Source organism: Rana temporaria, chromosome 1, assembly GCF_905171775.1.
Source record: "Rana temporaria chromosome 1, aRanTem1.1, whole genome shotgun sequence".
Lineage (NCBI taxonomy): Eukaryota > Metazoa > Chordata > Amphibia > Anura > Ranidae > Rana > Rana temporaria.
The window spans coordinates 210,351,538-210,367,421 of record NC_053489.1 but is presented as its reverse complement, the minus strand read 5'-3'; the positions used below and the strand labels follow the sequence as shown (position 1 = coordinate 210,367,421).

General features: G+C 40.6%; 1 protein-coding gene across 1 annotated transcript in view; it reads right to left on the bottom strand.

Moving 5' to 3' along the window:
* The window catches only part of LOC120936316 (somatomedin-B and thrombospondin type-1 domain-containing protein-like), a 71,423-nt gene extending 55,778 nt beyond the window's left edge, over positions 1-15,645 (bottom strand). The window contains exon 1 of the mRNA XM_040348565.1: positions 15,040-15,645. Coding sequence (XP_040204499.1) covers positions 15,040-15,268 — 229 coding nt within the window. The 5' untranslated portion in view covers positions 15,269-15,645. The remainder of the gene's footprint in view (positions 1-15,039) is intronic.
* Between the last annotated feature and the right edge of the window lie 239 nt (positions 15,646-15,884).

Here is a 15,884-nt window from a genome sequence, read left to right as displayed (position 1 = left end):
CGATGCGACGGCTCAATGCGTACGATGTGAACCTAACTTACGCCCAGCCCCATTCACGTACGACTTACGTAAACGATGTAAAATCCGACGGCACTTCCGATGTCCATACCCTAAACGACTTAGACCAGCTTTTTGGTGGTTTAACTTTACGCCGGAAAAACGCCTTACGTAAACGACGTAGATTACAGCGACGGGCGCAAGTACGTTCGTGAATCGGAGTATCTAGCTCATTTACATATTCAACACGTAAATCAACGGAAGCGCCCCTTGCGGCCAGCGTAAATATGCACCCAAGATACGACGGCGTAGGAGACTTACCTCGGTCATATCTTGGCAAAATTCAGGCGTATCTCATTTTAAGAAGGAGCGCATAGATACGACGGCGCACATTCGGACTTACGACGGCGTATCTACTGATACGTCGGCGTAAGTCTCTCTGAATCTGGCTATATATGTTTAACTAAATTATTAGCTACCACATGTAGAAGACCAAAGGCTGCTCAATTTTACCCCTTCCTTTAAGGTTTAGAACATTGTGCAGGCATACTTCCACATGCTACCAAGTTTGGTGTCCTGTCAATGTCCTCTTAATATAGCCCATATAAGGCAGCAAAATAACCCGAAAAGTCAGACAAATCCCAGATACATTTTCGCTTTGAAATATGCTTCTATGCAGGGATCTAGTGTACAGTAGCTATAAATATACCACACAGTGGTCTGCAAACCTTCTGCCAAGCTTATGATTGAACAAAAATAAAAAATTGAGAAGCTTTGTGCAAAACCCCAAACTTGATAATAAACGTGCAATGTTATTGTAAATTAATATTTATCAATAGTTTAAAAACCTGGTTTCAATGTGTAGCTTTGAAATACTGTGTATATATAGAGGTGTACCTCATAAAATGAGTATATCATCAAAAAGTTCATTTACTTCAGTAATTCAATTCAAAAAGTGAAACTCATATAATTTATATAGATGCGTTACACATAGAGTGATATATTTCAAGCATTTCTTTATTTTAATTTTGATGTTGTTGGCTCACAACTAGTGAAAACCCTTAATTCAGTATCTCAGAAAATTGGAATATTACATAAGACCAATAAAAAATGATTTTTTAATACAGAAATGTTAGCTTACTGAAAGTATGTCCATACAGTATTGTATGCACTTGTATACTTGTTTGGGGCTCATTTTGCATGAATTACTGCAAGCCAGGCCTTCTTGTCCAACATCAGTGCCTGACCTCACAAATGCGCTTCTGGAAGAATGGTAAAACATTCCCATAGACACACTCCTAAACCTTGTGGACAGCCTTCCCAGAAGAGGTAAAGCTGTTATAGCTGCAAAGGGTGAGCCAACTCAATATTAAACTATAAGGACGGAGACTGGGACGCCATTAAAGTTCATGTACGTGCACAGGCAGGTGTCCCAATACTTTTGGTAATATAGTGTATATTACACACACATGCACGGGTATATATACACACAAGTTAGCCATATTTTTTTATTACACATATAAGCTTTGATTCCTGGTTAGTAGTGCTCCACAAAGGCTGCGCAGGTGAAATAGAAACGCAAGAATTTGCTTTTTAATTGGATAATGAAACAAAATATTAATACAATTCAAGAACCCCTTTAGTAAATCAGCCTCTTAGATACTGTATCTTCCCAAGAAAAACATTTAGAGCCGGTTCACACAGGGGCGACCTGGGATCCAACTTGAAGTTGCCCCAAGTCGTGTGGTTGAGAAAATGAATAGAAGTGAATGGAGCCGTCTTAATACACACTACTGCAGTCGCTCCGACTTCAGAAAAGGTTCCTGTACTACTTCAATCCGACTTCTAGGCAACTTGTACCCATTGATTTCAATGGAAGTCACCTCAGAAGTCTGATCACTGTCTTAACTGAAGCAACAATACAGGAAGATAACATACGTTTCTCAGGCAAACCCCCCCTCCCCCTCCCTCCCACAGAGCTGACTGTTGTTTGATTGGCCACTGGAAAGCCTCCTGTCCTGGAGGCGACTTGAAGTTGTCTGATGATTCATACTCAAGTCGTGCCGAAGTTGCCTCCCAAAGTCGTGCTGGAAGTCGTGTTGCCCCTGTGTGAACCGGTTCTTAGGGAGAAAATTACCTGTTCTTAAATGAGTTATTGAATTGCTTGGGATGACTAAAAGATTCGCTATCGATGTGACAGAATCACAAAATTGTGTTTTGGTTTAGCCCTCTGCTCCACAGCAAATGGGAGATTTGGGCCCTGCTTATAGTGAGATTTTGCCACAGGTTATAAAATTCCTGTCTGGTGCTTGTTACTGCCCTCTAAATTTCCCATATCAGTGTAAGCAATGGTCCAGTCCAGGTACATAGACCCCCAACTGTCCCTTATTTCTAGGGACTGTCTCTGATTTGGAACAAAGTCCCTCTGTCCCTTTTTCCTCCTCATTTTGGTCTGATCTATTTAGTTATATATCAAATCAGACTATGTATCTTTTAAAATGTGTTTCGCAGTGCTAAAACTTTCATCCAAAATCTACATTATTGTATAATTCTCCTTTTAGGGGGTGTGTCCTGTAGTCCAAGGGAGGGGGCGAGCACGACACTCCACACCAGGGAGAAAGCCTTGCATTACTGTGTGGAGTTACAGACAAAAGAACAGGAAGTGAGGATTTCTCAGAAGAAATAACGACATTTAAAAAGCAAAATGGAAGGATGAGGTAAGTGAAGGAGGACTGCACTAAGGTAAAGAAAGCTATTTAGGAAAAAAATTGTACCTTTACAACCCCTTTAAGTTGTAACTGTCAACCAAGCTTCCAAGTATTCTGTACTGAGAAATGGTTTCTTACACCAGCCCCCTGAAGCTTCTAGTTACGCCTCTGTTGCATGTTATTGAGTATTCTTTGTAAAGTGAAGCTTTAGCTCCTTTACTAAGCTCTAAAGCAGCTGTACTTGCGAAGTGCACCGTCTATTTACCTTTAGTAAACGACCCCCCCCCCCCCCCCCCCGAGTCTAAAATAACTGTCTGTGTGCCTGTACTGACAATTTTATTGTTAGTAAGAAAATAAAGTGTTTCCAGCAGCTGCAATCCTGTACATTTCTGAAATGAAAAATGAAATCTTCATTATATAGTACAGCATTAGCCTCAGATCAATTTCTGGTGTTACCTGTCATGGGTTAGCTGCCCTTTTCACCATGCAAAACACTCTCTGCTCTGTTTCACACACATCTGCTGCTTTGTACACTATCATCCAAATAAAACATATTTAAAGTATTAGATGAGGGAGTACCAAAAAAAGTCACGTTGCAAAAGATCCTGACAATATCTTCTGTTATTCTAAAATACTCCAAGAATACCAATATTTTACAAATTAAGTACTATTATGTGGTTGGGCAGAAGTCAAAGCACTCAGGGAAACCCATGAAATCATTTACAGAGCATACAAACTTCATACAGAAAGCAGTGGCAGCTGGTGCTCAAAATTTTTTGGGGGGGGGGGGCAAACAAACTAAAAAATTAAGAAAAAAAAAACATCAATTGCAGCCTCACTGTGCCCTCAAATGCAGCCACTGTGCCCATCAAATGCTGCCACTGTGCCCATCAAATGTAGCCACTGTGCCCATCAAATGCAGCCACTGTGCCATCAAATGCTGCCACTGTGACCATTAAATGCTGCCACCATGCTCATCAAATGCTCGGCACTAACCCTGTCTCGTGGGGCAAAGGGTGACGGCAGCGAGTGGTGTTCCCCATGCATCTCCTGCCATTCTCTCCTCCTGATAGGTGTCCAATCACAGCATCTTTCGTTTCAGCCAATCAGGTGACGGGTAACAGACCCGAGCACCCGATTGGTGGAGAGGCAGTTCAGTGTTAAAAAAGCAAATATTCATTCGTTTTTCTAACACACCTGGGGGGACTGCGAGTGACGCCTAGGGCTCTAATCAGGTGCTTCAAAAACAATCCCCACCGCTGTAATTCAGGCGACCGGCTCCTGAAAAGGGGGCGGGCGCCTGAATAGGGGGTGGCAGCAGTGGCCATGGATAGATTCATGCTAGAGGGGGTGGCTGGAGAGAGAAACTGAACACAATACAATACTGCTCCAAGTCTAAATTGCCAGCTAATAAGGAATCATATACAAGCATTAGGCACTGTTCACACTTGTGAATGGGGATGTTCATGATTAGCTGTGAGAGACACGGCGGGGTTCCCTGCGTTTAACTGCGGGTGAGAAGCCCCATTGAAAACAATAGGGGGCTGACAGCACCCACAGCTATTCATAACTGTTTATGTAATCAACCAAGCAGCATTTAGCAATTACCTGCAAATTATCGTCCCTGGGTGCAAACAGTTTGCATATAGGGCCGATCATTCACAGGTTATTGCTCCACGAGCTCCATGCAAGTGTAGTGCTTACCCCCATAGGTGCTGCTGAGAATATGCCTAGGTTTCTCACAGTAGTACAGAGGCTGCCAGTCATGCATGCCAAAAATACAGTAATGATTGTCTAGGCGATGTCTTTTTGCAAGTTATTGAAGAAAATAAATATCCTTCTCCAGACCAGGACTTCAGAATAGATCCTTCCAGCAAATAATCCTTTATTAGTCTTCCCTGGGCCCCTTAGCACAGCTTTTGCTGAGACTCAGGCCCCGTACACACGTCCGAGGAACTCGACGTGCCAAACACATCGAGTTCCTCGTCGAGTTCAGTGTTGAAGCCGCCGAGGATCTCGGCGGGCTGACTTTCCTCATTGAACAACGAGGAAATAGAGAACATGTTCTTTATTCGGCCCGACGAGTTCCTCGTCGGCTTTCTCGCTGAAAAGTGTACACACGACTGAGTTTCTCGGCAGAATCCAGCTCCGATCGAATTCCGGCTGAATTCTGCCGAAAAACTCGGTCGTGTGTATGGGGCCTCAGACTGTAGCAAAAATACTCTTTTGCAATCTTCTTTAGGACCTCAGCCCAAATCCTGTTAAGGCTCAGAGTGTAGCTTCTTGTCTCACTATCTCCCAGGAGCAGCAGCCCTAGATTCTGGAGAGGACTCCCAAACATTTATCACCTCCCCAGCCACCTTCTGTATGCCTCCTTCCAGGGGTTGGCTGGAGTATAATAAATATTCATGCTGGTCATATTCTGGAAGCTCCTTCCAGAAGCAAGTGAGAGAAATCAAACTCCCCAGCTATGAAACCCTGACCAGAAAAAAACAAACAATGAATTACTGATCCACTGATTACAGTGAGGCCAAAAACTAAATTAAACCTAGCAGCCTAACTAGAGGAAGGTACTACATTAGTGGCTGTGAATAGCTGCAGGAGCCTCCCATTTTTTTTTTAGAATGGAGCTTACCACCCACAGCTAATTACATGGAAACCCATATTTGCTCTTTAGCATCTAATAATGAATGGCCCCATTTGCAAATTTGGGGGGCCTTAGGAATGAGCTGAATGTACCTTGATTCGGTTTGAGGCAGGTTTGGCAAACTTTATCAAAGCTTGGGTACCTGAACCCTATTTAAGTCAATTGGAGGTCAAAAACAGTTATAACTATTTCCTAGACCAGGGGTCTCCATACTTTCTAAACAAAGGGCCGGTTTATAGTCCTTCAGACTTTAGGAGGGCCGGATCGTGGCCAGCGGGAGAGGAAATTTTTCTGGCATCAGTAGGAGTAAACATCACCACATTTGGTGTCAGGTTAGGAGGAATAGTGCCCCATATTTGGTATCATAGGGAGTGATTGTGCTTCATTATTGGTGTCAGTAGAATAAATGGTGCCCCATTGTTGGTGTTAGATGTCAGAATAGTGTCTCATATCAGTGAGAGGATTAGTGCCCAAAGGGCCGGATAAAGGCAAAAAAAGGGCCGCATCCGGCCCCCAGCCGCAGTTTTGAGACCCCTGTCCTAGACTAATAGGTGAGGCATTGTCAAATAAATGGCACGGTAGACTGGACACTGCCCTGAAAACATGTACCAAAGCAAAAAAAATAGGAGCAGGAAGCAGCAATTTTAATATGGTTAAAAGTGTTAAGTTTTTTTTTAATAACATGCCCTTAACCTGACAATGAAATGTGCATCTTTACAACATATACAACAAGACAGTTATCCTAAATTAGGGTCTTGTATAGATGGTAATGGAGGACCCCATACTAAAAAAACAGCCTGGGGAACCCCATGAAAATACATGCCATACCCTTATCCTTGATGAGGTTCTAGTATGAATGGATTAAAAAGAGGGAACCCAAGCAAATAAAAAAACATGTAGGCGCCAAAAATGTACATATATTATTACCTGGGAACAGCACCCACAAAAAAAAGAGGTTCACGTGTAAAAACTATACCAGACCCTTAGCATGCAGCCTGGTTGGCTAGAAAAGGATCAGCGTGCGCTCCTCCCCCCTCCAGAATCATATCAGGCCATATGCCCTCAACATGGAGGAGTACCTTGCAAGGGGGGATAAAAGCCAAGGTTGTGGGGGTATGTGAACAGGGGACTTATTGGAATCTGGAAGCCTCTTTTAAGATAAGCAGGTCCCCAGATCCCCCCCCCCTCCCATCCCAACATGAGAAAGGGTACAAAAATGTGAACAGTAAAAAATGATACATCCATCAATCAAGTCTTCCAGTGATGCAAATCCATGTCAATCACGATGAACAACGCATGCCAACCAGCTAAAAGAAAAATATCCCATCGGCATCCACCCCCCTCGTTCACAATATTGTTGGGTACAATAGACAAAATATGGGGTAAAGGTGTAGTGCTAAAACAAATGGTAATGCAAAAAGTTCATAAATGAAATTCAATGGTTTGAAGATGCCAAAAAGTTCATAACAAAATCCACATTGTGAAATCAGTGAGATGAAGAAGGTATGAAGCCGTCACCAACACCCATTAAAACTGACCCTTACCAGAAATGCATAGGGTATCAGCATTGAGTAAACCAAGGCAATATCCACAGCTCCTCCTATCCAACGACCAACTGATACAGCGATAAGGAAACTTGTTTGTAATGGCACACCAGATATGCTTGGCTATAATCCCAGAAAACTTGGCTACACATACACTCCAGAGATGAAGCTCAGTAGTCACATATATAGAGGATGGAAAGAAAAACGCTCATTGCGCAGACATCCAAAAACTAGAACATTTATTAAATGTATGCTAGACATAAAAACTCACATTATGTGAAATGGTAATAAGCAAAAGGGAAAGCGTCCAACGCTTCCTACCAACAAGATGGTGGTTGGTTGAAAACTCTGTCTGCTCCAGTACGTCACACGACCCTCAATCTACCCGACGTTTCGTCACCAGCGTGCATCTTCAGGGGCGTGGTGAGGCTTTAGTATCTCTGCAGACAACTCGCACCATTTCATTTGGAATGAGTGTGTGATATTAATGAAGTGGGATGTTGATGTACAAAATACTTTGGGGGTATTTGTGTAAGGTTTCACAATATTACTCCACTTCTGGCTTGTTGTAAAAACCATGTGTTGTTTGTGTAAAGGGTGGAATGCTAGGGACATGGATATGTAATTGCATTTGCAACACACATACCCAGAAGACTAGGATCCACAACAGACATCTAACATGACCTACTCCATTAGGTATAAAATACTCCTGATTTCACTCAGTCAGCTGTTGCAGAGTTTCAAGTGCATGTAAACTTAAAATGTTTTAAAGTGTTTGTTAACTAAAAAAAAAAAAAAAATGCAGATCCTGTTCCCTTAAAGCAGATTAAACAGCACAGTACTTGTATTGTGTAATCTGCCCCCCTCTAAACTGTAAAAAATATCCCTGATCCCTTCACTTTCTGTGTCCCCCTCTCTGCGCCGACAACAAAAATCAGGGCTGCTCTCCTCTCTCCCCCTCCTCTCTGCCTGTCAGCTCCGTGTTCTGTGTCTCTGCCACACCCCCCCCCCCGCCTCTATTCATAAAATTAAAAGTTTAAAATGGTCACTGCAAGCTCCTCTATTAGAGCCTGGCATACCACACTCTATTATTCTTTTATAAAAACGAGGCTTGTAAATACCCATTTAGAGCGATCTTCAGGCTGGTCACATGACTCTCAGGCTGGTTTCCAGGGCTACTGCAGGAGGGGCTGAGCGGTGATGTGACCTCCCCAGCTAACATCAGAGGGAGATCTCGGTCCCTCCTGCAGAAGCCATCCATCGGAGCTGTACAGTGGCTGCGAGTCATGTGACCGGCCTGAAGACAGCTCTAAACAGGTATTTACAAGCCTCATTTTTATAGAAGACTTGCACAGTGTGCTATGCCAGGCTCTAATAGAGGGGCCTGGCATAGACATACTTATATGGGTTAACAACCACTTTAAGTGTGTTTGGCATCACGTCTCAATGTATACAGTTCCTTATATGGCCTTCAAATGGCTTTTTTTGTTAATCTGATGCAAAAATACAAGGGTAACACCACTAAGCCCTCACCCTTTAGTTTTCCATGGACTATAATTGACAGACTTGCAACTGACTGTTTGGGAGACACACATGTAAGTGGAGTAGTGTGGTGCACAGTATGGTGAACATTGCAGTGGGGAGCAGTGCCATGGTACACAAAAGACAATATCTGGCATGATGGCAGAACTAAGTGCAGTGATTATGCATAAATGTGTAATCTCTGGCAATCAATAATATTTGAACTTTTTTTCGTGTGACTAGAAGAAAATTAATCCAATTCCATATCCAATTTCTGCTTCAGCACATCAGTCAGGAATACCAATATTCTACAATACCCCATGAATACCAATATTCCTAAATACTCTAGGAATACCAATATTCTACATGCTTTATGAATGCAAATCTTCTAAAATACTCCAGAAATACAAACATTCTACACTACTCCAAGAATACCAATGTTCTACAACAGGAAGGAAATTACCGCTCCAGGTGGGTCGGCTATGCAATCACAGGCTGACTCAGGATACCGAGGGTGCTGGCAGTGCACTAGGCAAGCATAAGAATTAAAGAGAAAATGGATAGCCGCACTCCAATAACCGTTGAGGTTGTCTTTATTAAACGAACAGCAGGTACATCACAGGGTTACAGCAATGGGAACAAGGGAACAGTCGACACGTTTCGCACTGTATTAGTGCTTATTCATGGCACTAATCCACTAATCCAGTGCGAAACGCGTCGGCTGTTCCCTTGTTCCCATTGCTGTAACCCTGTGATCTACCTGCTGTTTGTTTAATAAAGACAACCTCAACGGTTATTGGAGTGCGGCTATCCATTTTCTCTTCAATTCTTATAATGTTCTAAAACACTTTAGGAATACCAATACTGTACAATACTTTAAAATAACAATATTCTACAATACTCCAGGAATAGCAATCTTCTAAAATACTCCAGGGATACCAATATTCTACAAAGCTCACAGTTTACTGAACTTTGCACAAAGTTATTGCACTTCTGCTATAGCAAATAAATACAGAATACCCAATAATACCCAAGACTTCACAAATGCCAATATTCTACAATACTCCAGGAATACCAATATTTTACAATACTCCAAGAATACCAATATTTCTAAATACTCCAAGAATACCAATATTTCTAAATACTCCAGGGATACTAATATTCTACAATTCTCATAACTTTGTGCAAAGTGTGCTAAACTATTGCACTTGTGCTTCTACGAGACTCCACAAACACCAATATTCTAAAATACTCCAGGAATACCAATATTCTACAATACTCCAGGGATACCAATATTCTACAATTCTCATAGTTTAGCACACTTCGCACAAAGTTATTGCACTTGTGCTTCTACGAGACTCCACAAACACCAATATTCTAAAATACTCCAGGAATACCAATATTCTACAATACTCCAGGGATACCAATATTCTACAATTCTCATAGTTTAGCACACTTCGCACAAAGTTATTGCACTTGTGCTTCTACGAGACTCCACAAACACCAATATTCTAAAATACTCCAGGAATACCAATATTCTACAATACTCCAGGGATACCAATATTCTACAATTCTCATAGTTTAGCACACTTCGCACAAAGTTATTGCACTTGTGCTTCTACGAGACTCCACAAACACCAATATTCTAAAATACTCCAGGAATACCAATATTCTACAATACTCCAGGGATACCAATATTCTACAATTCTCATAGTTTAGCACACTTCGCACAAAGTTATTGCACTTGTGCTTCTACGAGACTCCACAAACACCAATATACTAAAATACTCCAGGAATACCAAAATTTTAAAACACCAATGTTCTACAGTGCTTTATAAATACCAATATAGTACACCACTTTAGAAAAAAACAATATTCTACAATACTCCTAGAATACCAGTGTTCTATAATGCTCTAGGAATACAGATATTCCAAAACACTCCAGGAATACCAGTTTTCCATAATATTCCATTAATACGCAATATTTTTGAACTTCAGCCTGACTTATGGCCCGTACACACAATCCGAAAATCGGACGACAGATTGTCCGACTTTTTTCGTTTACTAGTCGCAAGCAGAAATTCAATCGGTTACTAAAGTCACGAAAATTCTCTTATGACAGGAAAAAAAAATCCCAAGTAATGTCATGTGTTGTAGTGTATTTGTATTGTATTTTGGGATGACAATTGTACTGACTAAATGAAAATCGTATGATCTGGTATCGTACGAGTTAAATTATCGTGCTTGTCCGATCTAATATCGGATGAATTGGCATGATCGGCTTTCGAAAGCTCTGTACTAACGGTCCGATTATTGTACGATCGCCTCGAAAGCGGTATTTGTCATCCTATTTTCGGATCGTGTTTACGGGCCATTACTCAAATTGCCCGAATTCTGACAACAGGAAGTTTTATATAAAAGCACACACATATTGTATTACCTACTCTGTCTTTAATCCATAGATACTTTTTTTCTGACAGGAAATGGAAACCAACCCAGTCTGACCTTGTGTAGTTTTTCTATAGGGTAATCTCTCTTTTGTCTGTTGTCCCAAATACAATGTTTATTGGTGCAACACTGGCTGGCATTGAGAAGCTAGTTTTAGTGATTGGCTAGTTGTAGCATCATGCTGTGATTTTATCTATCTAGGGATTCTTTATACAATAAACTCTTTATATTTTCTATATATACCCTGATTATTTTCCGTAATTACCTATAGTAGCCCCTTATATCTCTGGGGTTTCTCGGTCTCTTAGAGTCACCCTATGAGGTAACAACCATTTTTCCAAATACAAAAGGTCTCTGTAGTACTCACTGTTTACACCTAATATACTCCTCATACCTACCATGGTGCACACCCCTGGCCATCAGGAGTCTTCAGGTATGATTTTGGCCTTTCCCTGTAACAATTTGGGGTCCTTGAAAATTGTTGAACAATACTGTCATTATAGAAAAGATATAGTGTTGCTTTTAATGAAACCTGCTCCATACCTAACTAATGTTAACACATGATCTGAAGGGATTATAAAACTGGCTCATAGTTATTGATGGTTGGCTACACTATTCCCCCTTTACCCAGGAGCTTACACAGATAGCTGTAGCTTTGACACGTGTTTCACGTGTCACAAATGACATCCTCTCTACTGCTGATCATTGCTGTTCATGCTGTCAGGGTAATGCTCAGCCTATCCACTGATCAAAGACCAGAGCCCCTTTTACTACAAACCACGCGTATGTTATACTATACACAAAATGGAAACCCATAATCCCCTTTAGTGCACATGGATATAAATAACTACTTTTGTAAATTCTCTAAAACAAAAAGAGTATGACATTATATATATATATATATATATATATATATATATATATATATATATATATATATATATATATACGGCATATAATTCATTCATACCACCAGGGTTTACACACATAAATATGTCACAATTCTGATTAGAATGTGAAAAATAAGTTACACTTAGAAGTAGTACATATTTTCAATTACAATCATAAAGACACCTTTACAAGAATTTTGGAGGTATATTTCCTATGTATGATATGTTTGCTGTTTCATAAATCCTTCACTGTATTACATACACTGATCATTGCACATGGACAAGGCATGTTGCACTTTGCAATAGATTTTCCCCCAAATCTTAGTGAATGATGTGAAACTATGCTGATTTCCATCATTCAGTCACGTGCAAGCAAAACAAGCAATTCTATCTATTTTCCTTGCGCCTGATTGGTTATTCTTTGCAAAGTGAAATTTCACAACATTCCATAAGCTCTGAGGCAAATTCTTTTGCAACTTCCATAGCAAAGTGAGCAGCCTATTTACCTTTTGTTAGGGCTCTTTCACACGGGCGGCTCGTTCAGGTCCACCTGCCAGTTTTTTAGGCGGAATGGGCGCTCCGTGCTCCTCTATGGAGCCGCGGATGTCAGCGGTGACATGCCCGCTGACATCTGACCCACTCCGATCCGCCAAAGTGTGACGGAGGAAAAACCTACTTTTCCATCCGTCTGGCGGATCGGATCGGGTGAAAACGGACAGACGGTCCGTGTTCATCCGATCCCCCATAGGGGAGAGTGGAGAAAAGACAGGGCGGTCCCTGCACAGTGTGCGGGGACCGCCCTGTCATCCGCCGGCTCAGCGGGGATCAACGGAGCAATCCCCGCTGAGCAAACGGAGGTTCACGGGGCGGACCATTACTGATCCGCCCCATGTGAAAGGGGCCTAAATCAATCCCTATGAGTCTTGCTTAATGCACTTACCACTTTGCTTATTTAATAATTCACTCCAATACTGTTTGCACAAGCGAAGGAATATCATTTTATCTTTAGATGGCTCAATTATTTAAGTTTACATGTATGAGGCTTAGAGAATGAGGAGCTATTAATACAGCAAAAACTGAGAACTTGTCAGGATCCACCCCTAGCATTAAAAAATAATATAATACAATATAAATAACAAGCAAGGGATTTAAGCTCTCAGTCAGATATTTCCACCATGCAAAAAAAATAATAATGTTTTTCACATAAAGGACTTTTGATTTCAGTGAAATATTTTTTTTAAAGAGCGCTACATGTAAGAACATATACTTTAGGTGTACCATGTGATAAAGAAAGGTTCTAATGCTCATTTTGTATGCAGTGCACCATTGTGTTAGGGCAGTGTGAAAGAAGTCTAACGATTACAGGTAAAATGGTAATGTACATAGAAATTTCAAAACAGCAAATGTTCTGATTATAGGTCTACATTTCAGTCTAGGCCTCCTAGGCCATAGTTAGTGCCTTCTACGCATTATTACACAGTTCTATACAACCAATATATTGCAAATATGATAATTCTACAATTATTTAGCTATTAACTTACATATAAATATTTCAAAGAAACAGACAGTTTTCTACCTCCAAGCCCCACAAATTCAGATTATTTTAAGGAGATGGCCTATCCACAAATCCAGACATGCCTGTTTCACATTTCTTTTACTTTATCTCATTTGTTGTGTGACAAATTTAATTTTCATTTTAACGATTTGAAACATTTTCATTTTTAAAATTCAACTTTGTTTGAAAAGTTATAAATTTAAGAAAAAAATCTGTAAAAAAATAAAAAGGAATAATCTCAATTTGTCAAGGTATGCTGCAATCTTGCTACAATTCCTAGGATTAAGAAAAACATATATTCCGGTTAGGAATATTGGCCTTTAAATCTTACAGTCCGACCCTGGGATATACTAATATATGCACAGGCTAACCTTGGCTGTGCACAAACATGACTGATGAACTTTTGCACTGCATGAAATCTTCTATAAATTTGAAGTGTAAGTTCAGCAGTAGACATGGAGCTGGGAGACCTATCAAGAATTTAAAAAGCACCAGACCATGATGTTTATATTTCTACAGATTTAACTACGCACAGAAATATACTGGTAATAAGAGTTACAATGAAGGCATGAAACCTAGTGCTACTCCTAAATTTCCAGTAGCTGAGCAGTTACAAATTTGTCAACAGAGGCTAAATGTAATATACCGTATATATATATATATATATATATATATATATATATATATATATATATACACATACACACACACACACACACACAATATAAATATAGCTAGAGGTTCCTTTTTATTGAACATACGGGTAAATATAACGACCTTATACAAATATATATGTGTCTGAACTGAAAGGATGCATCCAGATGTGCAGATCACTGAGCTCATATTGGAATATTTTTGGCAACTGGTCCTACAAATCTGGATCATTCCTAATCTGCACTAAATTTAATGATTCTGGTTATTTGGACAAACATATGCAAATATATTAAAACAGTAAATCTTTTGGGAAATACTTTGGAAGTTCTCCTCCAAGGAAAGTCCATAGCTGCCAACATGGCCTTCACCAATAACATGTGTAGAAGTAGTGCTAAAGTTAATATGTTTATCAAGGGTTAATTTAACAAAAGAAAGGAATGCTTCAGTTACAGGGCCTAACATTCCCAGAACACTTACAATTCCCTTCCACTTTACATATATACCTTTGTATTTCCTTATTTGTTCTGATCCATCCACAGCCTTAAAAAATGAATCATCAACATTGAAAAAACGGTCTACACAACTCTAAAAAGGGGTAGAATTTGAAGTGTCAAAAAAAGGTATTAAAAAGTACTGTATTAGTAGTGTTCTAAATATGATCACTAAATTTACAAATGCATAATCCTCACTGAAAAAGATGTAATTTTCAAATATAATAATAATAAAAAAAAAAAAAACAATAAAAATTCCACCTACTGTAATAGCATGATGCTGTCCATACATATAAAGATAAATATTATATCAAGATCATAGCCTTTAAAATATCATTCTCTTTAATTTAATGAAGGCAATTATTGATTTGGTCAAATTGAATTGTTTTCCACCAGAACTGACCACATTCCTATTATTCTTTTACCACATGGAAAATTATTTAGAATGTGCGCAGCCATCATAACTTTGATGAGGGTGGTCTTGATACAAAGTATTATACACGTTGGTCCATCATATACAAGACACCTGCCATCCAGCCAGGGGTCTCTGTTCTAGAAGTGACCCCCCCCAGGGCGGTACTCACCGCTGCCTCCGCACTGCACGCCGTAGTCCTCACAGCAGTCAGCGCTTCGATGACAGTAGGTGTCGCAGTAACACGTGGTCTCTTTGGGACTGACTCCGGTGCAGGCATTATTCCTCCCTGGGCAACATCTGGGATGCCCACGCCTGGCGCATACACAACGGCCTCCAGGGACCTGCAAAGCCCACACCGAGCAGAGGATCAGCCACAGCCCGGAACTCCGGAGCTGCATCCCGAGACATCCAGAGTCAGGATCCAGGGAAGAGAGGAAGCACAGATCCTTACACGCTAGGCAGATGTGTTGTGATGCCCTGCTGACTCCAGCCTAGGCTAGTGATGCTGCACAGACAGGGAGTTGGGGGTCTAGCAGGGTCATAAATCAGGTCATGTAAGGTCACAGTTGTGTGAAAGGCAACCCCTACAGCTGTTCTAGGTACCAGCCAAACTACATGTCTCTGCTGGGAGCTTTTTGTATATAGCAGAGAGGAGGCTCTTTGCAGCCCCTGTCTACAGCCCTGCTCAGTGATTGGTGTCCTCACAGACTCATCCCGCCCACTGAGTGAAAAGTCAGACTTCGTAGAGATGCTTTATGTAGTGCAACGTTAAGTCTGTGTCCCTTGTATTTAATGGATACACATAGGAAAGACCTGTTACTGATATGGATACAAAAAAATAAAAAATAATCCAACAATACATAATACACATAATAAACTGATGACTGACAATCACTGTTAGATGACAGAGTTTTTGCTGCTGTAAGGGAGCCCTAGCTTTACATACTGAATGCTTCAAGGATCACGTCTGTCAGACCTTGCCTGTTCCTGATATATTCAGAAAAATTCCAGTAA